The sequence below is a fragment of the Vulpes vulpes genome, chromosome 15, assembly GCF_048418805.1.
Source record: "Vulpes vulpes isolate BD-2025 chromosome 15, VulVul3, whole genome shotgun sequence".
In the NCBI taxonomy this organism is placed as follows: domain Eukaryota; kingdom Metazoa; phylum Chordata; class Mammalia; order Carnivora; family Canidae; genus Vulpes; species Vulpes vulpes.
Genome location: NC_132794.1, coordinates 41,783,644 through 41,811,378, shown reverse-complemented (window position 1 = coordinate 41,811,378; position 27,735 = coordinate 41,783,644). Strand labels below are relative to the sequence as shown.

The following is a 27,735-nucleotide window of genomic DNA, read 5'->3' as shown; positions in this document are numbered from 1 at the left end:
CTCTTTTTCTGAGTTTTGTGAACGCTCATCTGTACTGCTTATTTTGGCATTTAGTTATGTATTTTCTCAATTTATCCAAAAATTTCAGTTGTATGCAGGTTTCCTCTACTGTGAGCTAACAAGTGCTGCCCATGTGCACAGTCCTGAGCTCATGGTAACAACAAAGGCAATCTAGAAGGCACTTTGCTTTTTACAAAATCCATCAATATCAATTACTGTATCTTTGTTTTTCAGATGATTCTATCAAATTTGTACTAAGTACTGGATAAAGGGCCTGACTCAGAACCTCTCTTTCTCCCATGATACCACGCTGTCCTCCAGGTACTCAACAAATGCACTGTTAGCTCCCAGGGGCCTGGTATTTGTGCACTTTCTTGTCTATTAACAAAAGCCTTACTGATGAAATGGGAGAAGTTACCACCGAATTGTACTAAACAGCTCCTGATATGTATAAAGGATGTGAAAATGTGTAGGGAACTGGCAATCCCACAAGGCCGGATTATCACACTCTCGAAATTTTCATTAAGGGACTTAAGGTCCCAGGGGACATAGCATTGAAATGAATAATTTTTTTTTGAACTCGGCGACCAGGGCACACTATTAGGGTTCCAGGCAACTTCTGGGGAAATACCACTGCTTCAGTAAAGAGAATCTGGTTCACTCTATTTTCAGGGCACACTATTAGGGCTCCAGGCAACTTCTGGGGAAATACCACCGCTTCAGTAAAGAGAATCTGGTTCACTCTATTTTCAAATCCTAACAGAGTCAATGAATCAGGAATGTTAACAACCATGGGAATTCTGATTCTCCTGTGTCATCTTCTCAAGAGGGTCTGCCAATTTGCTGGTTATTCCACACATAACCCAAACTTAAAGACCTCATATGTGTATAGTGCTGTTTATTTTCAAAATATATTGCTACCGCTACCCATATCGAATTCTGTTTTAATACAAATATCAGATAGAGACCTATATAATCCCCATTGCACTGACAATCAAACAGGCTTAAGGAATTTGGCTCAAAGTCACTCAGAAGTCAATAGTAGAGTAGGATCTCAAATCTAAAATTGTCTGACTCTAAATCCAAAGCTCATACCCACCATCTTATACTACTTCTCACATTCAATGTCATTAGTGCATCTAATCTAAAAGTAATCATACAAGGTGGTATTAGTATTCTCATTCCTCAGAAGAAGACACTGCTGTACACCACAGGAAACTGGTAGTTTAGCTTCACTTGCTGTGACAATAAGGCGCAGGGCTGGGTCCATGGCATGGAAGGGGTCTCTACCTTGAACCACCCTCCCATGCAGGTGTGCAGAGATCTGCTAACCCAGATACCACAGTGGGGTTGGGAACTAGTGCTTTCTTTCATATATGCTCTCATTTGAGCATACGTTTACAGAAACTGCCTTCCTCTCTCCCTTGCTATGTCAAAATCTTTACAGCAAAAGAACATGAATGACTTAGTGATGGGGGGGCAGAAGGAGCCACATATAACCATTTTTTAGATTCAACGTTTTTTAAATTAGTGAAGAAGATATGAAAACCTGAAAACTCTGCCTCTGTATGTCTTCAATACTCACATTTTCATATAAGGCTGCCAGGGTCTCCAGATCAACCACAGAGTCGTCCACGTTGAAAATGGCTGCCATGTACCCAAAAAGGAAGAGGAAGAACAAGATAAAAGGTTTGATTAGACTCCCCCACACTGGCACGCTAGCCACACTCCACGTCTAGCTTCCAGTCAATAGAACACTGCACTTTCTTATACAAGTTGCGTCTTTCCACATCTTCTTGCTGCTTTTATTTTTGTGCCAGGGGGGCTCCGATGAAAGAAACCAAAATGGCTCCTATTGCTAGCCAAGCCGTGGCCCTGCCTGGTTTAATTCCTCAAGTTCCGTGTCCTTTCTGCAGTTTAATTTAGGCTCCACAGGAGAAGTGTTTGTGCTTTAAAATGAAATCAGTTTGTAGGTTTGAAGCACAATTTTAAATCTTTCTTCCCGGCTGGTAATTGAAGAGATTTAGTACCTAATGCACCAGAACTGACTCTTGCCCATTACTAGGAAGAGAGAAAAAAAGACAATGTTGGCAAATTAAATGAATTCAGGCATGTGATTTTAGGCACCTTTCCATGGCCACTGCAAACATCTTGTTTGGATTAAAAAGACAAGAAAAAGCAATAATTGCATCAATGGCAAATTAAGATTATGGAAACCTCCCATGAGTTAGTCTTAAGGCAAGTTGTCATTCCCATGGTTTTATTAGGATTCTACTTGTTGTTCTATATCTTTAAGTCACTTAACTGCTAACATATATACTTATGATTTCACCTAGAGAGATTCCTTCCCATATATGCTGGGTACAAACATTGAGATTGTAAAGCCTTAATGGATTTGGCAATCAAAGTGTTTGAAATAGGTAGCTCCACATCTTTAAATAATTATTCAAAACTAATAAGGTTTGTTCTCTCAACCCCACCTCCCTTCTCTGACTTTACATTGTGAAATTAACCAGCACGCTAGTAAATTTTCTCCATGGCAGGCTAATTAATTTTATTAAACCAACCAGTGATATTTAGAATGCCTTAAAATTTTGCTCGTCAACCATTATTCCATTCATTGGCATTACACCATGATTTTTGGAGAAGGTAGGGATCAAGGTAAAGGGCAGGTTCCTTTCAAATTGTTTTGCATCTTCTGTAGCTGAATCATATATGAACCCCCTTATACAATTTTAATAAACTTAATGAACTGAGCTAAGATCACATAACTTCACAGAACACCAAAAAATGTACTTAAAATTCCTTCGCAGGCCACCTTCTCTAACTTAGGGTTAACCAACAAGCTATTCTTAGATATGGGAGAGTGGGGAAAGAAGAGGTTAACATGCTAGTGAAAAAGTCAGCTCAGATTCCACTAAGACAAAAGAAAACTACACTTCTAAAAAGCCTAATCTGAAACCACAAAATTAAAATGTAGTTTGAGGAAAGAATGGAATAATTTATCCTCCCAGGATGGTTATTTTGTGTGTGGAGATCACATGAATTCAGTAATTCATTAGAAAGACCATGAATTTCTACCTGTTTGGTGCTTTAAAAAAATAACTAGAAACAAGGCCTAATTTATGTAAATTCCAACATTCTCCTACAAAAATTGACCAACGGGAATGCAATAAGAAAAGTTAAAATTCTACAGTTATCAGAGAAGTTCTCTCCTAAATTAATCCTACATTGTAGGTATACTCTATGAATTGCAAGCTTAGATATAACCAAGTGATCTTAACTAATGACAAAGAGAATGACCTATGGGTTGTTTTTTCCGGTGAGTAAACATTTGGTTTTTAAAAGTTAATCAGTCTAGGTCCCAGATATGCAGTTTGACAGGTTGTATCATCAGTCAATTCTTCTCCAGTGTGCTAGGCAGCAGCAAGAAAACATCTGGAGGATGGGCCTGGAGAATAAGCACGGGCTCTGGAGACATTTATTCATTCATTCACCCACCCATGAATAAATATTTGTTGAATGTGTATTAAGTTCCAGAAACTGTTCTAAAATGCTGTGATTATATAAATCAAAAGTGTGTAAGAGGTTCAAAACACTTGATCTCATGAATTTTTTAAAAGATTTTGTTTATTTATTCATGAGAGACAAGAGAGAGGCAGAGACACAGGCAGAGGGAGAAGCAGGCTCCCTGCGGAGAGCCCAATGTGGGACTCAATCCCAAGACCCCAGGATCCCTAAGCCAAAGGCGGATGCTCAACCACTGAGCCATCCAGACATTCTGATCTCATGAAATTTATTCTCTAGCTGAAGGGATACAAAATAAATAACTTATTTCAGATAACAATACACTGTGAAGAAAGTAGAGAAATGAGCAGCATGACACAGGTTGGTCAATGAAGGCTTCTTTGAGGAGGCAACATGTAAGCTAAGAGATGAAGAGGTCAGTTCTGTAAAATGTTCGGGAGAACTTTCTAGGGAAAGGTAACTTCAAAATGAAGTTTCTTTTTCTGAGGAAGGAACAGCTTAAGGTACAGAAAGAGACCAAGATGATTGTCATGGAAGGAGCAAAATGTATTCCCTATGTGATCCTAACAGATTAAAGTGTCCAAGTTCAGCACATCCATAAAATGAGTCTACTATCATATGCTGAAGAGATGAAATGAGGGAATATGTGTGCTTGGCATAGCACCTAGATAGAGCCTGGTATGAACTCAGAATGGTCCCAATGAACAATGATGAGTAGGATTTTAAGTACACACATGGTTAATGCGTTTTAATGCTTGTTAATGCCTTATCTCCTTTAACATCTGGAAAGAATTAGAGAAAGGAGACTACAACTATGGAGTAGTTTATGTTATAAATGAAACTTTCCAGAATTCATGAGTGTTTCAGATAGGAAACCCTGCTTGAAGTTCAACTTCAGGAAGCACTATTAACAGTCAAGGTATATGCACACATAGTTGTAATTAGAAAAAATAATGCCTCAGATGTCTTCAGAGAAATCCGAGGTACTTTGGGATCTATCAGAATGTCAACCTCATTTGCATCTCCAATTTCCATCTTTCCCACCAATCTACCGTACGTCATACCACCACCATTATTTTTTTTAAAACCATGGGTCTCAACATTTTACTTTGATGTTGACAATATCCCATATGTCTTTCCTTTAAGTATCATGTAAGGTCCAACATCAGGCTTGGCCTGATGTTGAAGCCCATTCCTTTCCTGGACCCAAGCTATGCTTCCAATTTCATCTCCTACCACTTCCACTTTTCTCCCAGGTGCCCTTGCTCCAGCCACTGGGGGCAACATACCGTGGCTTCCTCCCTCCTTACAGCTCTTCCCCAAATGCCTAGGGGATTGGTTTCCTGCTCTGGAAGGAACCCTTTGAACTTCAGATCCTTAAGTCCTTGCTCTGTACCTCTTCCATGGCGCTAACACAAGTATTTTACACAGAGGAAGAGAGTCTCATAAAGAACTTGTGTTACTACGTGTACCAGAAGAGTTTCCCTCCGCTGCTGGGAATGCAGAAGGCCTGTAGCCAGGGGTTATTTCTATGCATTTTGTTAACCCCTGCACCCAGCATAGCACCTGGGGTGCTACAAGGATAAACGTGTGTGGATGGGATAGAGCCTGTAGGAATCACCCAAAATGAGTCCTTCTGTTGAGTATCAGGAAAAGTTTCTTTTTTTTTTTTTTTTTTTATAAAGATTCATTTATCTATCCATGAGAGATACAGAGAGAGAGGCAGACACAGACTGAGGGAGAAGCAGGCTCCATGCAGGGAGCCCAATGTGGGACTCGATCCCAGGACCCGGGGTCACGCCCTGAGCTAAAGGCACACCCTCAACCACTGAGTCACCCAGGTGTCCCTCAGGAAAAGTTTCTTGAAAAAGAAAACAGAAACTTTAAAAAGGGATACAATATTGGCAGATGAAAATGCTTATGGGGGATATATCTGAATTAGGGTAATTTGCTCACCCCTATTAATCCCCGGTTAAAAAAAAAAAATCAAAGTTTAGTCAGCTGAGTTGCGTTATCATGCTCTCATCCACATACTCAGTATAGATACACTGCTTGCCTGAATAGTCCATACCAAAAAACAATTAAGTTTCACAAGTAAATTTTCTTGTTTTCAAGGAAAGAATAATTTTTACCTCTAGAAATGTTTTAAACAGCAGTATTGCCTTAGGTAAATAGGCTACAAGTAAAAATTCAACAGTTATATTGCTTCAGGCAGACACGTGAAACACTCATTTAAAGCCACGTTCGTTCCAAGCAAGGACTATCTGTAAATTTATAACAAGTGCCAGTGAACACCTACTAGAAGGATGTGAGACATGTCAAGTGGAAGAAGCAGATGCAGACGGGCTCACGGTAGGCGCAGGCAATGGCAGGTAGTTCAAACCTGGCTTGAAGAGAGCATTAATTCCATTCTGGAGCATACTGGGTGGAATTCTGAATGCCACAAGGAAGGGCCTGTAATGCCCTCCACATGTAGCAGGAAGGCACTGAGCAGCTACCAGCAGTGGTGTGAGCTGAGCAGGGTTATATTCCACAGGACATGTCAACTTTTGGAAAAACTGGCTTAGAACCTATTCCAATGAACAAAAGGTAGCAAATACCATGGATGGAAGGCATGGAACTGGGGGGCAGGACACATCAGAGCACAATGGAGTGGCATCACTAACTCGCTACGGGACTGAGGAAATGGAAGTAAGACCACCCGAGGCTTTGCCACTAGATTTGGAGGAAGAGCTTTGGACAGAAGTAGGCAGAGGGGCCTACGGGCTGGATATGATCTTACCCCAGGGGCCAGGAGCAAGAATGGGAGAGAGGAAGACTACTGGAGAAGGAAGGATTAGATAGACTAATTGGGGGTCAATACCAAGTAGTCCATTAAGGCTTTCCTTTTTCCATGGAAGGATCTTAAAGACACAAGGAAAAAAGGGAAATAAAATTCAGAGGTGGAAGAAGTATTATGAAGAGACATCCTGGTTGAGTCCAGGAGCTTCAGGAAATCATTTCTATTATCTCTCTTCTACAGAGTAGCCAAGCAAGGTTAGGTGACTGGCCAAAGGTCTACAGAGTGAAAAGGCACGGGTACTGGGACTCCTGGGAGGGTGGTTCTGCATGCAGATGATTCTGCTTCCTGGTCACCAAAACCAGTCTGAGTTCCTACACAGGGCTGGAATCAACACCTGGTGATTCTGCTCCCCAAACCCTGGCATGGCGTACTAGGGAACCAGTTCTTGAAGGCATTTATTGTCAAACTCAAAAGCGTTGCATGAATCCATTTAATTAGGTAACTGGTGGTTACAATACAAAAAGAGATCAGTCATTGATTAAGTTACTTTTGGAGTGGCCCAGGATCACTTAGCTCCCTCCATTTTATATTTTAAAAAACCTACTCTTTCTTGCTCTGACACACACGGACATCCCCTTTATCTTAAGTCCGATTAGCGAATGCCAGCCTACACGCTTCCACGGTGTGCCTCACAGGCCTGATGCAGCCGTTCCAGGCCAGTGTAGCTTTTGTTCCCATCTGTACAGGGCTCATTATACCGACACTCCTGCAGATGGTGTCAGAAAGGTGAAGTGTCAAACCCACAAAGGGGCGACCCCAACAACTCCCTGCTACCGCAATATCAATCATGCTTGGTGGTTTTTACTTTTATCTTCCTCTTCCCTTAGTTGTTCCCCGCTCGCACTGTCAGTTTGGTTAGACTATTTCACCTACACCTCACAATATGTCGAGAGGAAATAGACACACGCTGTGAAAAGCTGGTAATTTTATTGGGTTCCTTTACCTTTAAAAATCTGTTACTTGGTCAAGTCTGGTTTCTGGGCTCCTTTTTTTGCAGGGAAATTGAGTCAAACATTTTTATGTGGTCCTCTGGTGCCTGCTCTGTGCTCCAAGAATTACGTACACGCAGATCATTAGAGTAGTGCTGGGCCCATTAAGATATAATAACCGTCAGCGGGGACACAAAGCAGATCAGTGTCGCAGAGTCCAACTCCCAGGCGCACATAAAACCACATGCCTGCGGCGGGCTCAGGCTCAGGGGCAGGGCTCACGCCATCCTAAGTTCCCGCTGCTTGGGGCAGCTTGTCAGGAGGGGATGCTCTCGGCCCCCAGCCACTAACCCTGAACGCCTGTCACTGGTCGGTCCCCAAGCACATGCACCTTTGCCAACTAGACAAAAAATGCCTGCGCTTGCCACCTGAGGGGCTTCTAATTGGTAAAAAACCAGCAGTTACTTAAAGGAGCTGTTTCTTTTTTGACTGACCTCTGGGCAGGAAACACGTGGGAGCCTGAGGCAGGAAAGGCCCACTCTGTGGGGTCTGTGAGAGGAGCCAGGGTGAACCTGGCTGCCCCAGTGTGGAAGGTGTGGGGCTGCGGTGGCCTACTGCGTGGTGGCTGTTGTTGACTCGAGAAATCACCTCTCCGCAGCCTGGTGATGCCTCCTTGTATCTCCTTCAACTACTCGTTGAACATACTGCACCAAGTGGGTGTTTAACAACTGCTTGCAAATGAGCTAGGTTTATTCTCAGCCCGTGAAAGCGAAGATTAAGAGGGTGACTTGACTCTATTAATAGAGATTATTTTCTTAACAATGTTAACTTCCCAGTGGCCAACATAAAACGTGGCTGTTTTGCCCAAGTTACTGATATTCTTAGGGCTTGATACATATTCAACTTGTGGGGGAAAGAGAATGAGATGGGTACCATATCAAAGGCAGCTTTGGGACTTTAGAACTCTCAGGTAACCTAACCCCTCAAAAGTCCCACAAACCTCCCATCCTGACCCCTACCAAGGAAAATGGCAAGGATGTGGGTCATGGAATGAGGCAGTGATGAATCCTAGTGCTGAGGAAAGGCACAACAGGAATATCTCCCCACCTTGTAACAAGGAGGTCATCATGTAAAGGGAAGACTAAATTCTTGACAAAGCTGGGTGAGAGCTGAGAAGGAAGAGGCCTGGCGAAGAGAGGTGTGGAGTAGGGGAGAACCTGCCTCCATTGAGAGCTCTGTTGCTAGGTCTCTTTGCCACCATCAAGATGCCTTACTGGTCCCTACCCGCCACTCCATCTGTCCCTCCTCTAGGGACAGACGGATATAGGGATGCACAAGGCCTAGCTCTATGTGTCTATCCTAATGAAGTGCCAAGGGCACCAACTATGAAAGCAGCTTCAAGTAATCTGTCTACTATACCAGAGGGTGAGTATAGTAGGCAGGCCTTGCTGGGGATACACAATTAATAGCTGCATTTATTGGGCCCTTGCTGTGTTGTTCTAAGTGTTTCATATTTAATTGTATGAGGTGGGTGCTATCGCGTTCCCTAGTTTTATAGATGATGAAACTAAGGCATAAAGTCACACAGCTTGATTTCTCAGGCTCAGTTCTATATAATCAACACTTGGTCTTAGCCAAAAGGCCAAGAAGTGATTCAATTCTATAATCAAATTTACTGAACTATGATTGTACTTTTTTTTCAAAGATTTATGTATTTATTCAGGGGGTGGGGAGGGAGAGCACAGACATGTGTGGGGAGTGGGGGCAGGGAGAAAATCTCAAGCAGCCTCCCTGCTGAGTGCAGAGCCTGATGCATGGGGCTCCATCCCAAGACCCAGGAGATCATGACCTGAGCTGAAACCAAGAGTCAGGCGCTCAACCAAATGAGCCACCCAGGCGCCCGATTGCACTTCTTTATCCGTTGTGTTAGGCTATAAATAATCACCCCACCTAAAATCCTCACCATCTTAAAAAAACAAAAAAGTCAGCAAACCAACTACCCACAACAGCCTCTATTGACACTTGTTTTTAAATGGCATTACATGCTCTTTACATTAATCAGCAGCCTCCTAGTGGGAACCATATGTAGCCCATACAACAAAAGCTTCAGTTGTGTATTATACACATCCACAACCTCACCATTATCTATCACTGATACTTAATTCTAATATGTTATCTCAATATACATAATAAAACAATCTCAATTTTAATCTTCGTCAACTACTTGCAGTAATTCAAAATAATCAGTATTGCAGTTAAAATCAAAGCAAAAAGAATTTTTTTAAAAAAAAATTTATTCATTTATTTGGGACAGAGAGAAAGTGAGAGGTGGAGCATGAGTACAGGGGGAGTGGCAGGCATTGGGAAAAGCAGACTCCCTACTGAGCAGGGGGCCAGATGCAGGGCTTCAACCCAGGACTCTGGGATCATGACAAGGGCCGAAGGCAGACACTCAACCGAATGAGCCACCCAGGTGCACTGCCAAAAGAATTTCTAAAAAATAGAAATATGGAACCTGAAAAGGCATTGTCTTAAAATAAAATAAAAATATAAAAAAGATAAACTCTAGACTAACGTAAAGTTCTAACTTTCTTGAAAAGATATTAATAAGTATGATTTTATACAGCATGCCGGAACAGACTAAAGAGGGAGGCAAAAGCACAAAGAATGAAGAAATGCAAACAAACAAAAGTTGCCTCCGGACCCATAAAGAACAAGAACTACCTGGGGACTATATTTACAGTCTTCCCTGTGTTACCTAATGCCTGCCCGTGTGGCATGTTAGCTGGTACAGACCTTAATTTGGGCTTTGATGGAAGCACCAGGCTGGCCGGGAGGTGGGAGAAATGACAATCCCAAAGGGGACACTTAACCTATTTCATCTCTTCCGAACACTCACAATTGCTCAAACTTATAAAGCCAAACTAACTCCCAATTCTCACCCATGTTTGGGCATGCCTCGAGGTGCCCACGGTGTCATTTTATAGGTGCAATTAAAATTGTCTATGGTTCAAACCTCAAAGAAAGGCACAGGCAGGGAATTGACAAAACCTCTCCTCCTTCATCTCCTCTCTTCTCTGTAGGGCAGGGGAATGAGAAACAGTTTGGCTTAAGCCGCTTCTGTTCTTCCATTAGTTCTGGTTCTTTTAAGCCAAAATTGCATTCCGGCAGATTGGATGGTCTCAGCTAGTTGCCTTAGGGAAAGTACAAAGAACTGCCCACCCTCTACTTTCTGGACTGAGCTCTGTGAGCCAAGGAATGTACAGCGGTTTAGAAAGAGGTGGGTGGGAGCCCTGCCTCTCAGGTGTCTTAAGACTTGGCAGGAGGAGGGAAAAAAGGTGGGAAAGCGAAGGGAGGAAGTATCAAAGCTATTGTTTCCATTCACAGAGAGATGTTTTTAAAAATTAAGCTTTTTCAATATTTAATAGGTTGACAGATCCTGGCACCTTTATCCAGTATGTCAGCAGGTCAGGAGCACATAAGCACTTTGGTGGGCAAACCCTTACATGGTATCTTCACTCCTTCTTTTACTTTCAACATACTGTGATTTTTTTGGGGGGCGGGGGGAATGCAATTAAATGAAGTTTTCTGATTCTAAAATCTTTTTTTTTTTTTTAACTAAACTAATCTAGACAAAAGAAATAAGTTGGCTTCAAAAGATTCTGGCAGAGAAACCCCAGAAGATGATCTATCAACAATAAGAAAATGACAGAGCAGACACTTGGACTGCCAGTAAGTTCTCCACCAGCTTGGGAATGAGTTAAGAAGCAAGAACAGTTGAATCAGATTTGTCAGACACTGGCCTCCATACAATAGAATTTATCATGGGAATATGTGAAATGTGGATTTAGATACACTGCCGTTAATAATGCGTTTCACCCTGTTTACATATTGAGCCTTGAGATTTTAGCCAGTGAGAACCCAGAGCCATCAAAATCAGAATTAGCAAGACCTTTACAAATGATATTAATCTCACTTCAATTCATATTTTGCCATGTGTTTTATAATGTGAATATTAGTTCTGTCACATGCTTACATGACATACATGTTTCAGAGAACACAGCATGAGAAACATATCCTGAAACGTTTTACTGGCAGGGGTGCACAATAAAAATTTTGGAGACCACCTGTCTTTAGTGGAGGGTCTTCCAGGCTAGAATTAGAACGCTCCTCAGGGAAATCCTAGACAATTCATGGTGGATTTCAGATGCCTGGTAAGACGCACTCTGTTTTAGACACCTGTCATAATCCTGGACAGAGATTTCTAGAAATAAGGGAGCAAAGTCCAGTGAGCATTCTCAGATCTGGGTTTTAGACTCCTGGCATGTAACTAACTGGCATCCTTTTCACATTTTGACTTGAGACTCCCAAACAGAAAGATAAGTCTTTGATGCAACCAAACTCCCAAACCAAGATTCTGGGCTGGTAGGATGTAAACTGAAAAATGTTTTATTTTGATGTTAGATTAAATATTATAAATACAAATTCTGAGTGTACGGGAAATTCCAAATGAATGCCAGGAGGTTTCTGGCACCTAGTCTGTTGCAAGGCATACAGAGGTTTATGTCAAGAACAGTCAACAGCAATTTTCCATCTCCCCTGGGAAAAGAATGAGAGGAAATCACTAACGTGGAATGAAAACACTAATTTGCAATCATGTAGGCAGTCACTGTGTCCAAGGATGCCAAAATGCTTTTAAATACAAGTCATCCAGTTTAGCAGATGGAAAACCAGCAAGAAGTAAATCACTGATTCAGAATCTCTCCTGGACCAAACACAAGTGCTGTGGGGATTATGGTGAGTCTCCTGAAACCATTCTTCCCCCACAACCACGGCCCTGTCTTTAGTCATGTGGTGCTTCACACTTTAGTCTGTTTAGGGACATGGCTTTCTCCTACATGATATCCAACACCATCTTGAGTAGAAAGAAACAGATGGGGTGCTCACGTTTTTGGAGATGTTCTATCTCCAGCACAGCCTCATCTACTTCGCATCGGGCTAGACTCTTCAGATGCTCATTGAACATGTAAGTTGCAATGTCTCCAGTCATTTCAGACTCACATCATCTAAAAACAGAATTGATTTTTCTGCTTCTACCTATGCTTTTCCTCCTGTATTTCCAGTGTAAAATGTTTTGGTGCCATTATATACATTCTTGTTGAAGCCAGAAATCCAAGGTGCATATAAGATGACCTCTCCATCACTGCTTGCCTCTGATGTGGCTAAATGGAGCAATTTTCTCTCCAAATAGCCGTTGTATGTGGTCTCCTCTATATTTCTATAGACACAGCCTTAGTTTTGGCCATCACCACTTATTATCTCAATCATCACAATCCCTAACAGGTTTATCTACTTCAGTATGATTTCTGTTTTTCCATTCAACAGATACTTGAAGATCATTGCCCCAGGTGCCAGGCCCCATGCAAGTGCTAGGGACACATCACTGAGCAATCTCCCTCTTGGAACTTATATTCTGGTGGTGGATGTACATGAAAACATTAGTAGAAGAACAAATGAAATATTGAATGCAGGGTGGAACATAAGAGAATTAACTTAGCTTAAGTTTGGGAGGGTCTCTGAGGCATCCTATGTGCTAAAAACCTAAGAAAGCTCCTCTCTGAGGAGCTAGCTATAGAGGGGTGGAAAAGCCTTTCAAACAGAGGGAATGTGCAATGCTGCTCCTTCAAAAAGTGTTATGCCTTCAAAGACACAGAAAAAGAAAAGAACTTTGATTCTTAAGGAATCAAAGAGGACTGCTATGGTTAGCATGCAGTGAGATGGGAAACAAAAACCACCAAGGAAAGTAGCAGGTACCGGCTGGGGCCAGAGTACACAAGACCTTTGGAGGCCATTCTTCTATAGCCTGAGAGGTATTCTGTACTCAGACTTAGGTCACAGCACTGATACTCATAAATTCTCTTACCCTATTACTCATGGGGTAATGTCCAAATTTCATGTGATGATATTCAGAGCCCTTCCAGCCCCATCCCCGAAAACAGCCCACATTCACATGTGATCTATATATTGGGGCAGGGCCTCCTCACATGCCTTCTGTTCTCAGCTGGAAAAACTCCTCTGTGTGGGGGGACCATTGTTTCATCCTTTAAGACTTCACAGGAGAGGTCAAGATACTACTCCTGTTATTTCAGAGACAGCTCTCTTGTCCTTGTAGGCTGCTTTATGTACTCCCTCTCCCCCACCATCCTATGCACTTCTGAGAGTGTCAGAGAGTCTGGAGCTTACATGCGGTGGTGGTCATGGTGCCTGATACAGAACGAGCATTCAATCCATATTTACTGAGGGAGGGAAGGCAGGAAGGAAGTTTTGTCTCAATGCACTCACTAGAGAGCAATAGATGACATTCTGATTCCATCTATTCTAAGGTTTAGTCTATTTTTTTAATCAAATTAAATTTCTCAAAAAAAAAAAAAACAAGTGGCCTTTATATGTGATACATTACCTCAATTAGTTGTAAACAAGGCTTAATTATCAGAGAAATTCTTAGGGAAAAAACTGTAACATGACATAAAGGAACCAACTTGCTATCTGTAAGACCTGGATGTACAGAGCTTCCAAAATTCTACTTCTTGAATATACATTATAGGCAGTGTCTAGTGGACAACAGAAAAGTGACTGCCTTTCCCAGTGAGGAAGACAAGGTTGCCTTTTAAGAGTTGAACCAGGAAAAAGCAGATTATCCAGCTCTGGGAAATGAGTATGAACCAACATACCCAAAACTATTATCAAGGTGACCACACTGCTGTCCCAGCAAGGATGAAAAAAAAAAAGCATACACAAATATACACTGAGAGAAGAGGCAAGTGATATGGACTCAACGATGAGCAGATGTGATAAATATTTTCATCATGACAGAGGAAAAATCTTTTCCCCGAAGTGAATATGCTCATTTTTTTGGTTTATACATCAGCTCCTTGTGAGTTTGGGAAATATAAGTTAGTGTGTCTGTCTTTGTGCACTGACAAAGGCAAATGTATGGCCAAAGGCTGGAGAACAGTCTCTGGACTGTGGTCATTTCACCAGGGCTGATGTGCTGTGTGACCTTGCCTGGCTGCCAGCTGGCTGGCCCCCGATCAGACCTCACTGCAGCCTCTCTCATGTTAAAACACGCTTTCTGGGCCAACATCAGCACAGGGAGTCCTTTCATCACGATGACAACACAAGGCCAAGTGCATTCCATTCACGACCAGACACAGACTCAGAACGAAATGTAACTGACACAGCTTGGGCTCCTGAGTGACCTTCAGATGCCAGTGTCAGTCAAATGATTCTAAAGAAAAATTAAGCTCGGGTTTTATTCATCTGGAATGCATTACTAAATGAAGACATGGAATAGAGGTGATTTTTTTTTTTTTTTTTTAAGAATGTAGGAGCCAACTCTATGATGGGGAATGGAGGTCCTTTAAACAGGAGGAAGAACTAAAATGGTGCCCACAAGTCCTACAGATCTGTGATGCTACAACTGGTATTTCCAATGCTGACACTAAGTCTGCTCCTGCTTCATGTAAGTGTGTTCTTGTCAAGAGTAGAGTCTTGGAGAAGGTACAGGTAAGCTAATCTCTTATCTAACTCACAATGAGCACTCACTCCAATGAGACTCCATGGGAAGGTTTATAGTCTAGAGTTGGAAACTGGAACACCATGTGGCTGGAATGACTGTCCTAATACGGCAACCTGATACACTACAGCACCATGCCTAAGAAGAACTGAATCGAGCCTAAGGTGCTGCTGCCATTAAGAAGACTCATTTCCATGGTGCCATACATCATGGTGATGAAACCCAGCATGTTTGGTTTTCAACAAACTTAGGAAGAGTACTGTTGTTTAGGATAAGACTCTGCCACTAGGTCTGGAGAATTGCTTTCCAAACTCAGACTACATCAAAAAAGCTTGTCTTTGACAAAAGATCATACATTTTCCTACTGATTTATCTGTTTATTTTTTTCCATTTTTCCCCTTTGATGGGGCACCACAGTTTCCTGGTTTGAATTTACCAGAAACTCAATTCTTCTAGAATATCCGGCCCCTATAATCGCTAAAGAATCCTCATCTCATTTTGATGGTGGCCCTGATTCAAATCCCCTCCCGCAACATTTTCTGAGGTTTATTATCCCCCCTTATGCATTTGCTTCTACTTAATTAAGCTTAAGTATTACAAATAGCTTGTTTACATACTCTGTGACCATCATCTACTTCAGAATATTTTTAGTTTTACGTGGAACTTTTGATGTTTGCAATAAAGCAAACATTTTAAATCCTTAATAATAAAGCTCCTTTGAGAGAAGTAGCGTGTGTTCCTCAAGTGTCTTTTGGTTCAGGACCTCTGGAAGTCTTCTGCTTTGTACCTGGGTAAAACAACCCAGAAGCAACACAAAGTAAACCTGAAGGGCAATGTGGTTTGAGAGTATCTCCTCTGTCAAACCCACACTAAACTCAGCTGAAACTACCTATGGGAGATCCTATGACTACTCAGAAAAGATTATCGATGACATGTCCAAATAAAGATTTACATTTAATTGATTACTGAGAAAGGGAAGTATTGTTTTCATGCAAGTCACAGATTTCAAAAAGGTACAATAGTGTTTGGTCTATTTTTTCTAGAGATTAAGAAAAACGTATATAAGTAAAATTTCTTTTTTTTTAAATGTTGTATTTCAAATTAAGCCAAAAGAGGACCAAGTTAAAATAGCATCACTTGAAAAAAAAGAAGGGATTAATAAACAATGACATAATCAGGTAGATGAAGAAGCAAAGTGTTTCACCATAGAAGTATTCCAGCCAATGGAGAAGAAATGATAGAGTTAGTGTATCACTATTTTGCAAACTTCTAATGAAATAATGAATCTAGGCAAAGATCTTTAGTGCCCACTAACAACATAAAGAAACAAATAGATATTATGTACTTCTTGATGTAATATGAAACAGCATTTATGAAACATTCTTCCCCTACTCGATCAAGTCTGTAGTTTTCAATTAGCAATAATCATGCCATGGATAAGCCTCATTGGCTACAATAATGCCACTGCGCAAAGCTGTAGGATCAAGTCTGTAGATCAAACTAACACTTTACAGGAACCACAGAGGACAGAAAAACATAATAAGTGAAAATATGGCAATGCAATCAGAAAATCTACAATGTGGGGAAACTTCGTAGGATAAATGACCTGGTTTCTTAAAAAAACAAAAACAAAAATAAAACAAAAACTAATTACAAAGGAAAAAAAAATTATAAAGGAAAAAAGTGAGATGTGGTGCAGAAACTTCTAGATTAAAAGAAAACAAGAGATACACAGGAAAGACAACGCACAAAAGTTGTTTAAACCCACATTCAAACTAATAATGAACAAATGGATGAATTAGTGAGTATACAGCTGGGGAAATTAGAACTACATGTATGATGAGAACTGAGAAATCACTGTAAATGTTTTTAAATGCATGACAACTGCACTAGAATTTATGCTTGAAAAAGCATCCTTAACTTTTTATCAGTGTTCTGACATTTTAACAGGTGAATTATAAAATGTCTAGGATTTGCTTTATAACACCCTAGCTGGGGAGGGAAGGTACTTCAGATGGAACAAGAGTGAGCTGGTGGTTTTGTAGCTGGGTATTGGGTACATGGGATTTACTATGGCATTATAATCATTTATATGCTTGAAACTTTTCACAATAAAATGTTGAAAAATTTTAAAGTTGGAAAAAAAAAGCGATGGAGGAGACTTACCCTGCTGGATATCCTTCATTTCTAAATGCAAACTAGATATCAAGATTCCCACAGTTTGAGATCGTTTTCCATCCAATAACTTGATGATCTGGAATTTAAAAATAAAATTAACACAAGCTCAAATGACCATGAAATCTTTCAGAAGTATACCAAAAATATTGACTTTTAGATACTTTGATGAACTAAACTGATGCAACAGCCACTCTATTTTAACAAGACTTTATTTTTTTATTTTTTTATTTTATTTTATTTTTATTTTATTTTATTATTATTTTTTTTAACAAGACTTTAATTTGAAAGTGACTTACCTACAACTATAGACATTTTAGAAAATACAGGGAAAACACCAGCCCAAACTCTGTCCATCTAATCTAAGAACTAAAACCTTTATGATACTGTATTCCAATCTTTTTATTGAAACACTTATAAACTGTAACTGCAACATATGTATAATTGTATATACAATGTTTCCACTTATCATTGGATAACATTCCCATATTGCTACTTCTGAGGTCACTTCAGAGCCTCCAATCTTCTTGGCTGTGTCATCTGCCCAGTGGTTTAAGGAAAAGATCAGTGTGATCTCAACTCAGCTGTCTACCAGTGATGCAGTCTTGGAAAAGTGATTTCATGTGTAGGAAAAGTTCAACTTCTTCATTAAGGAGTAGGGCTGACTATATTTATTTTGTATATTTATTCTAAAAATTACATGACATAATATATGTAGAGCACTCATATAGTATATTCTTAACATAGATTATTTAAGTAAAACTTCCCTGTCTTAGGGAGTTGACTTGCTTCATATTTGTGCTATTTTTAATATAAACAATACAATACTTTGTACATTAAACCTTAATTTTAAATTGCTTAGAATTGTTCTTTTATAATAATAATATAGGTATATTAAAACTTTACAGTCTTCTTATAAACTCCAAATGCCTTTTTGCCAATTATGGAGAGAGAGCTCTACACAGTTTTAGTCTCTCTAAACCTAGTAAGCCAAATCAGTTCCTTCTAATCCATCACACAGTGGCCACTAAGGGGGAAAAAAACCAATCTTTTGTCTCATGTGACACAACTACAAAAATCGATAGGGAATGCACACAAAAAATCACCAAACCTGAAGTTTTTTTTTAATGTACTTTGTGGGGTAAAATACAAATTAAACTCAATTGCTATGCTTCCCCTTCCACCTAGGTATTTGTAAGTTTACATTTAAAATATAGTGAAGACACAGCCAGTAAGAAACATCTATGTTTATATTGGCACTAAACTAGCTGAATCGCATGCTGGTTGAACAATAAGAAATAATGAGTTTGTTCCAAGATTGTCTAATTATCAATCTATCATATCAGTCAACCCTGAATCAGTTATTGCCAGTCCTTTATCTTTCCTTTCCCTGCTCAGAATGGCTACTTTTATATAACTATTAGACCTAAAATATAGTAAATACAAAGTTTTCATCAAAATAAAAGGAATTCTGGGTGCCTGGGTGGCTCAGTGATTGAGCGTCTACCTTTGGCTCAGGGTGTGATCCTGGGATCCTGGGATCGAGTCCCCCACTGGGCTCCCTGCATGGAGCCTGCTTCCCCCTCCTCCTGTGTCTCTGCCTCTCTCTATATATATCTCATGAATAAAAAAATAAGATCCTTAAAAAAAGATAAAAGGAGTTCTGATTTTTTAGTCCAATGTGTTGAATAATTTCAACATTAGTCAGAGAAAGATTCTTGGGGGATAAAGAATTTCAAGAGTTTTTAAAAGAAATAAGAAGGTAGGTACTTAGTCTTTTACTTTTTTTTTTTTATATGAAAGCAAAACCAAAAGAAAAAGAGATTATATATAATCAAATATTTTCTTTAAAAATGCAATTTCTGGCTTTTTCTTAGATTGAAAACAAATTTTAAAGTGAAATGATTTTTAAAAGTCCAGTACAAAATTAAGAAAAACCACATTAGTTTTATGTAAGTATTCAGCCATGAATTCATTCATTCAACAAATACCTGCTGTGAATCTTTTACGTGCTGGGCACAGCTTTGGACTCTAAGGATACAGAGGTAATCCAGACAGATTGAGTCCTTGCTTGCCCTTGTAAAGTCTGGAGAGCTTAGTTATCTAAGACAGTCACTTTGGTTTTGTTTTTCTTTCTCAAGATTGCCTTGGCTATTTGAGGTCTTTTGTGGTTTCATACACACTTTAGGATTATTTGTTCTATTTCTTTGAAAAAAAATGACATTGGAATTTTTATGGGGATTCCACTGAACCTATAGATTGCTTGGGGCAGTATGGACATTTTGACAATATTCATTCTTCCAATCCATAAACACAGAATACCTTTCCATTTAATTTTCTTAAATTTAATTGTCAGTGTCTTAAACTTTTCAGTGTATAGGTCTGTCACCTCGTTTAAATTTATTCCTAGATACTTTATTCTTTTCAATACGATTGTAAATGAGTTTATTTTCTAAATTTCTGGGATTATTCACTGCTAGTATATAGAAATGCAACAGATTTTTGTATATTTATTTTATACCTTGAAATTTTACTGAATTCGTTTATTAGTTCTACTGGTTTTGGGAATAGAGTCTTTAGTCTATATATAAATTAAGGTTATTTGCAAATAGCAACAGTTTTACTTCTTCCTTTCCAATCTGGATGCATTTTATTTCTTTTCCTTGCCTAAGTCCTCTGGCTAGTTCTTCCAGTATTGTGTTGAATAAGAGCAGTAAGAGAGGGAGGACATCCTTTCTTGATCCTGATTCAGCCTTGAGTATGCTGTTAGCTGTGGGCTTGTCCTATATGGCCTCTATTATGTTGAGGTATGTTCCTTCTCTACCCACTCTATTGATATTGAACTATCCTTGCAGGCCTGGAATAAATCCCACTTGATCATGATGTATGATCCTTTTGATATACCATTGAGTTTGGTTTGCTAAAATTTTGTCAAGGATTTTTGCATCTATGTTTATCAAAGATATTGATTGAGCTGTGGTTTTCTTTCTTTGGTGGTACCCATGTCTGGTTTTAGTATCAGGGTAATGCTGGATTTGTAAAATGAGTTTGGAAGCATTCCTTCCTCTAATTTTTTGGAAAAGTTTGAGAAGGATGCAGTTTAGATCTTCTTTGAATATTCGGTAGAATTCATAGTGGTGCCATACGGTCTTGGCTTTTGTTTGTTGGCAGGTTTTTGATTACTCATTTAATCTCCTTACTAGTAATCAGTCTGTTTAGATTTACTATGATTCAGTCATAGGACACTGGGTTTCTATAGTGATTTATCCATTTTATCTAGAATGTCCAACTTATTGGCATGTAGTCATTCAAAGTAATCTGTTCTATTCCTTTGTATTTATGTCTTACCAATTGTAACTTCTTTTTCACTTCTAATTTTACTTATTTGAGCCTTTCCTCTATTTTTCTCAGTGAGTCTAGCTAAAGATTTGACAATTTTATTTATCTTTTCAAAGAACCAGCCCTTAATTTCCTTGATCTTGTCTTTTTAATCTCCATTTCATTTATTTCTACTCAGGTCTTTGTTATTTTGTTCTTTCTACTAAATTTGGGCTACATTTGTTCTTTTTCTAGTTCCTTCAAGTATGAATTTTGATTATTTAAGATTTTTCTTGTTTCTTGCGGTAGGCCTATATCTTCACGAACTTCCCCCCTTAGAACCACTTTTGCTGCATCCCATCGATTTTAGCATGTTATATTCCTATTTTCATTTGCCTCTAGGTATTCTTTTTATTTCTCCCTTGATTTCTTTGCTGACCTACTGGTTATTCAGTAGCATATTGTTTAATCTTCACTTATTTGTGATTTTTTCCCACTTTTCTTCTCGTAATTGATTTCTAGCTTCATACTGTTGTAGTCACAAAAAATGCTTGACATGATTTTAACCTTCTTAAATCTATTGAGACTTGTTTTATGGCCTAAAATGGTCTGCTTTGGTAATGTTCCACGTGTACTTGAAAAAATTATATATTTTATTGTTTTTGGAAGGAATTTTCTGTGTATATCTGTTAAGTCCATCTGGTCTGATGTGTCATTTAAAGCCAATGTTACCTTATTCCAGCAATTCTACTAAATGGTATTTATCTAAAGAAAACAAATACACTAATTTGAAAAGATATATACATCCCATTTTCATTGCAGCATTATTTATAGTGGCCAAGATACGGAAACAACCTAAGTGTCCATTGATGGATGTGCAAGTGAAGAAGATGTGGTATATATACAAAGGAATACTACTCCTCCATAAAAAAGAATGAAATCCTGCCATATGCAACAACATGGATGAACTTTGGGGGTATCATGCTAAGTGAAATAAGCCAGACAGAGAAAGACAACTATCATAGAATTCACTTATATGTGGAATCTAAAAAACAAAACAAAATTTGTAGATACAGAGAACAGAAGGATATTCACTGGAGTAGAGGAAGGTTGGGGGCAGACAAAAATGGATGAAGGGTGTAAAGAGATATAAACTTTGAATTATAAAATAAGTAACCCATGGTAATGTAATGTCCAATAAGGTGACTGTAGTCAATAATGCTACAGTACATATTTGAAAATTTTGAAGAGAGCAAATCCTGTAAGTTCTCATCACAAGAAAAAAAGTTTTGTAGGCTGTTTGTATGGTGATGGTAACTACATTTATTGTGGCAGTCATTTTGCAATGTGTACAAATACTGAATCATTATGTTGTACATTGAAAATGAATGTTGTATATCAATTATACCTCCAAAAAAATCACTTTGTTAAAATTGCTTTAGAGAACCAAACAAGCAAATAAAACATCACCTGAACTAATTGAAAAGAAAATTCAAAAGAAGAAAGGCTTTGGGAATTGACTAGATTCATTCTTAAATGTCCAGGATAGTGACTGATTAAACCTTCATCACAGGGGACGCCTGGGTGGCTCAGTGGTTAAGTGCCTCCTTTAGGCCCAGGGCATGATCCTGGAGTCCAGGATTGGGTCCCACATTGGCCTCCCCACAGGAAGCCTGCTTCTCCCTCTGCCTGTGTCTCTACCTCTCTCTGTGTCTCTCATGAATAAATAAAATCTTAAAAAAAAAAAACCCTTCATCATGGCATACACACTGACATCGTGGAGACAGGCATAGAAATCAAATTTATGATGAGATCACAAATGGGTAGCAACAATTTCTTCAAACAAACACCCACCAAGCTACTTAGGTACAGTTCTGAAAACCATGAATAACACATTCTGCCTACAGGAAAGACAAGGTTTAAATGCAAGTTCTTCTAATAGCTAATTAAAAGAAGGCAAGAGAACAATCAGAAGGGAATTGAGAGAGAGGGGAAAAGATTGAGAGTAAGATTACCTGTCACTGGGAAAAACAAGCATATATATCTCTGCAGTGTTCATCCAGGCTGAATTATGGAAAGGATGTCACCACAATCAGCCATCCTTGTATTTTGTCTAATGGCTTGACATGGCAAGTGTCTGAAAAGAGTGTTATTACTCTTAAGCTGGACTAAAACCTTAAGAGTTGTATGAAATGTAGTGCTTCCTCCCCAAAGGGGAGCATTTGTCAGAGCAATTGTATTCTCCTCCCTATTTGTACCAAATTCCTTACCTCTGACTAGACCTTTAAAAATAGACCTCTAAGTTTCCATGTAATCTCTCTTCAATTGTGGAATAATACAAGGTTTCTCAAAAGCAGCCCAAATGTGGTAGGAGCACAATGGACACTAAATGTATGTATGTCTTAAGACCTCTTTGCTTGTTTCTTTCCTTCCTTCCTTTCCTCCTTCCCTCCCTCCCTACCTTCTAGATTGGAAGGCTTAATGATAATAATAAAAGAACATGAAATCTACTCTGTTAATGAATTTTTAAATGTTCAGTAGAGCATTGTTAACTGTAACACATTGTTGTACAGTAGTTTTCTACAATTTTTTCATACTAAATGATGGAGACTCTATACCTATTGAACAGCTACTGCCCATATTTCCTTCTTCCTCCAGCCCCTAGAAGTTTTCTGCTTCTACTTTCTACTTCTATGAGCTTGACTACTTTAGATGCCTCATATAAGTGGAATCATGCAGTAGTTTTCCTTCTGAGACTGGGCTGATTTCACTTAGCATCATTTTCTCAAAGTTCATCCATATTGTAGCATGTGATATAATTTCCTTAAGGCTGGATAATATGCTTACACATACAAACACACACACACTCACACACAAATCACATTGTCTTTGTCCATTCATCTATTGATGGGCATTTAGGTTATTTCCACTTCTTGGCTATTGTGAATACTGCTTCAGTGAACATGGGAGTGCAATTATCCCCTTGACATTTTGTTTTCAATTCTTCTGGATAAATACCCAGAAGTGAGGCTGCTGGGTCATGTGGTAGTTCTATTTTTTTTTTTTTTTTTTTTAAGGAACCTCCATACTGTTTTTTACAGTAGCGGTACCATTTTACATTCCCATCAGTAATGCACAGGAGTTCCAATTTTTCCACATATTATCGAACACTTGTTCTTTTCTTAATTTTTCCTTTTAGAAAAATTATAGCTATTCTAACAGATGTAAGATGATACCTCACTGTGGTGTCGATTTGCATTTCCTGATGATTAGTGATGTTGAACATCTTTTCATACACCTTTGACCATTTGTAGGTCTTCTTTGGAGAAATGTCTATTTTTAAGTCCTTTGCCCATTTTCCTTTTTTTTTTTTTGCTTTTATTTATTTATTTATTTTTATAAATTTATTTTTTATTGGTGTTCAATTTGCCAACATATAGAATAACACCCAGTGCTCATCCCATCAAGTGCCCCGCTCAGTGCCCGTCACCCAATCACCCCCACCGCCCGCCCACCTCCCTTTCTACCATCCCTAGTTAGTTCGTTTCCCAGAGTTAGGAGTTTCTCATGTTCTGTCTCCCCTTCTAATATTTCCCACTCATTTTTTCTCCTTTCCCCTTTATTCCCTTTCACTATTTTTTATATTCCTCAAATGAACGAGACCATGTAATGTTTGTCCTTCTCCGATTGACTTATTTCACTCAGCATAATACCCTTCAGTTCCATCCACGTCAAAGCAAATGGTGGGGATTTGTCATTTCTAGTGGCTGAGGAATATTCCATTGTATACATAAACCACATCTTCTTTATCCATTCATCTTTCGATGGACACCGAGGCTCCTTCCACAGTTTGGCTATTGTGGACATTGCTGCTATAAACATTGGGGTGCAGATGCATTTCACTGCATCTGTATCTTCGGGGTAAATCCCCAACAGTCCAATTGCTGGGTCGTAGGGCAGATCTATTTTTAACTCTTTGAGGAACCTCCACACAGTTTTCCAGAGTGGCTGCACCAGTTCACATTCCCACCAACAGTGTAAGAGGGCTCCCCTTTCTCCACATCCTCTCCAACATTTGTGGTTTCCTGCCTTGTTAATTTTCCTCATTCTCACTGGTGTGAGGTGGTCTCTCATTGTGGTTTTGATTTGTATTTCCCTGATTCTTTGCCCATTTTTCAATCAGGTTTCTCTTTTATTGAGTTGTAGGCATTCCTTATATGCTTTGGGACATTAATGCCTCATCAGGTATATGGCTTGCAAATATTTTCTCCCATTCCATAGGTTGTCCTTTCACTCTGCTGTTTCCTCTATTATGCAGAAGCTTTTCAGTTTGATGTAGTCCCACTTACTAATTTTGCTTTTGTTGCCTGTGCTTTGGTGTCATATCCAGGAAATAATTCAAAGACCAATGTTATGAAGCTTTCCTCCCTATATTTTCTTCTAGGAATTTTATAGTTTCATATTTTTTAAAATAAAAGGTATTAATTTATTCATGAGAGACACAGAGAGAGAGGAAGACACAGGCAGAGGGAGAAGCAGGCTCCCGGTGGGGAGCCGGATTTGGGACTCAATCCCAGGATCCCGGGATCACAACCTGAGTCAAAGGCAGATGCTCAACTATTGAGCCACCTAGGTGCCCCAGAGTCTCAGATCTTACATTTAAGTCTTTAATCCATTTTGAGTTGGTTTCTGTTTATGCTGTAAGACAAAGGTCAAATTTCATTCTTTTGCATGTGGATATGCAGGGGTTTTTTTTGAGGAGGAGCCTATCCTTTCCCTGTTTTGTAGTTTTGGCAACCTCATTGAAGATCATTTGACCATAATTGTATGGGTTTATTTTTGGACTCTCTATTCTTTTCCATTGGTCTCTATGCTTGTTTTGATAGTAATACCATACTGTTTTGAATACCATAGCTTGTTATAAGTTTGGAAGTTAGGAAGTGGGGGACAATATCAAACAAATGACAAGGAGAAAATGAGAAGATAGGGCTAAGAAAAATAGAATATATGTTTTAAAAAATCCTTAAGTCCAATATGTAAAATGATTAAGGGGAAGCACATGGAAGAATACATAATCAACAGACCAAGTGAGAGTTCAGGTGATTAAAAAGGCTGACCCAAGACTTCAGCATATATTCCGATCTTTCTGAAACCAGTTAAAAGATTGGGCTGTGCAAGATGTGAAGAGACGGTGTCAGCAAGAGGGAAGAGGAGGAAAAAAGAGAGGTGCTCTGTGGGTTCTCTGGTCATATTTTAGAAGCTTCTGCCCAACTCTTGGCCAATGTGGTCACAGGAACACAGACTGGAACAGGCAAAATTTCCTTTGTTTAACACACATGTTAAATGACTCCTGTTTGCCAGGTACTGAGCTTGGGACTAAAGACTAGTATAAACTTTGGTCTTTGGAGAGTTGTCAAGTTTAGAGAAATATTTGTTATTTTTTTCTATTTTCTTTTTGTGAGTTCATTATTTTTAATTACAAAAGCAACAAATGCTTAACTGTAATGAAAAATACAAACTATAAAGAATGTAAAAAAGTAAAAGGTGAAATATTCTCTCATCTCCCAGTTCCAATGCCAAGTTACCACCCCCCCAGTAATGGGGGTTTGTCTCCTTCCAGATCTAAACATGTGTGCATGGCCACATATGTGTAGGCATATGTGTAGGATTTTAGCTTTATAAAAATGACAAGCAATACATTTTGTTCTGTAACTTTTCCCCGTTGTTCTGTGTAATTCTTTTTCTTTTCTAAATATATTACTGATACCTTCCATGTCAGTGCAGACAGGACCACTTTAAGTATGGTACACAATTTAAGTATTCCTCTATTGATGGACATTTAGAGATTCTCCAAAATTTGTCTATTATTAACAATCCTGTAAAGAGCAGCCCTGCAGATAACCACTTGAGCTTATATTTCTATAGAAGAGATTTATAGAAGTTGTTCAAACAATACGTCCATTTTTAGTTTTGATAGATATTGCCAAATTGTTTCTAATAGATATCAATTTACTCTCCTGACAAGTATTGGAGAGTGACTGTTTTCCTAGTCCTTCACCCTTTTGGGTATGATCAGTTTAAAAATTTTTGGCCAATATAATAAGTAAAATGTTTTTTCACTCTTCTACATTTCTAATGATTTAATAGTAAGGTTAAACATTTGGCTATTGGTAACATGTTCTTGTGGATTGTCTTTGTATCCTTTTTACTATGTTTTCCAATTACTAGATCTATTAGGCTGGTACACAGCAAAGAAATTTAAATAAGGACATGCCTGAATAGCAAAAAGAAAGAGATTTACACAGAGATTGCTGTGGTGAGGAGGCATTTTCTAAGGGAAGAAGAGAGAGGAGAATTACCTTTTATTGTCCCCCCCAATGATGCACTAGGTATTATGCTAGCTCTGCACACAAGCCAATCCAAATGGACAGTTGTGAATTAGAGGCAGTGAGCATCAGGATACAGTAAACTTTTATTCCTTTAGTGGCCCCCTATGGATTTCTAGAGAGAATGATACTTCACACTCAAGAGGCTTATAAAGCAAGTGTAGTCTCCTCATTGCTAGGGCATTGAAGCAAGGGACACAAAAATAGAAGAACACCTTGTTCTGATAACCCAATACTTTTGTTGTTCTTTTGATATTTGTGATCGAATCTCACAACTCCTTACCCAGATACACACCTGTTATCAGAGGCATTTGCCTTCATTGCAGAGTAGCTAGGAAGAAAATATCAAGGAGGGAAGAATATGGGAGTAAAGAAAACTGATGGGGAAAATAAAGAGAAGAAAGGAGAACAAAGATTGAGAACATGATAAAAGGTTGAAAAAAAAAGATGATCACCTAGTTATCAACCTATAATTATTACATTGTTTTTCAAATAACTTTTTAGAATCGTGCTAAAATTTCAAATAACTAGATCAATTTGTGTAGAACCCTCTATTAACTGAAAATTCCCCTTGCTTTTCATTATACGCATAATTACATATAATGTAATTTCATTACATTATATGCATTCTTAGTAAGGCGACCTCTAGATAAAGTGAACTTCAAAAATTCTTCTCTGAAGAGAAAGAACACATGACAAAAAGATAAACTATTATTGGATATTTATTCTCTCCCGTCCACTAGCTTCTCTAAGATATCCTAGGCTTGGAAGAAATCAAACCTAATCATCTACACATTCCATATCTACATTACTGAACAGTGTGAACTGGTGATCATAGGATTATCTGGAACATTTTTAGAACCGTAATGTTCCTGAGATTGTCAGATATTTAATCGTCTGTCCTTTTTATAGTAGGAGATTTAACTGATACATTTAAAAAAAATAGCCACAGGATTTAAAATACAAAAGTTCTATCAAAAC

At 38.8% G+C, this 27,735-nt stretch overlaps 1 protein-coding gene and 1 pseudogene across 7 annotated transcripts in view; both read right to left on the bottom strand.

Moving 5' to 3' along the window:
* The window catches only part of FMN1 (formin 1), a 420,196-nt gene that overhangs the window by 136,469 nt on the left and 255,992 nt on the right, over window positions 1-27,735 (bottom strand). For all 7 annotated transcript variants that reach the window (XM_072738177.1, XM_072738178.1, XM_072738176.1 and 4 more), the window contains 2 exons: window positions 17,042-17,129; window positions 1,586-1,647 (listed from right to left, as the gene is read on the bottom strand). In XM_072738177.1, coding sequence (XP_072594278.1) covers window positions 1,586-1,647; window positions 17,042-17,129 — 150 coding nt within the window. The remainder of the gene's footprint in view (window positions 1-1,585; window positions 1,648-17,041; window positions 17,130-27,735) is intronic.
* On the bottom strand, window positions 16,234-16,351 carry LOC112920114 (U4 spliceosomal RNA; annotated as a pseudogene).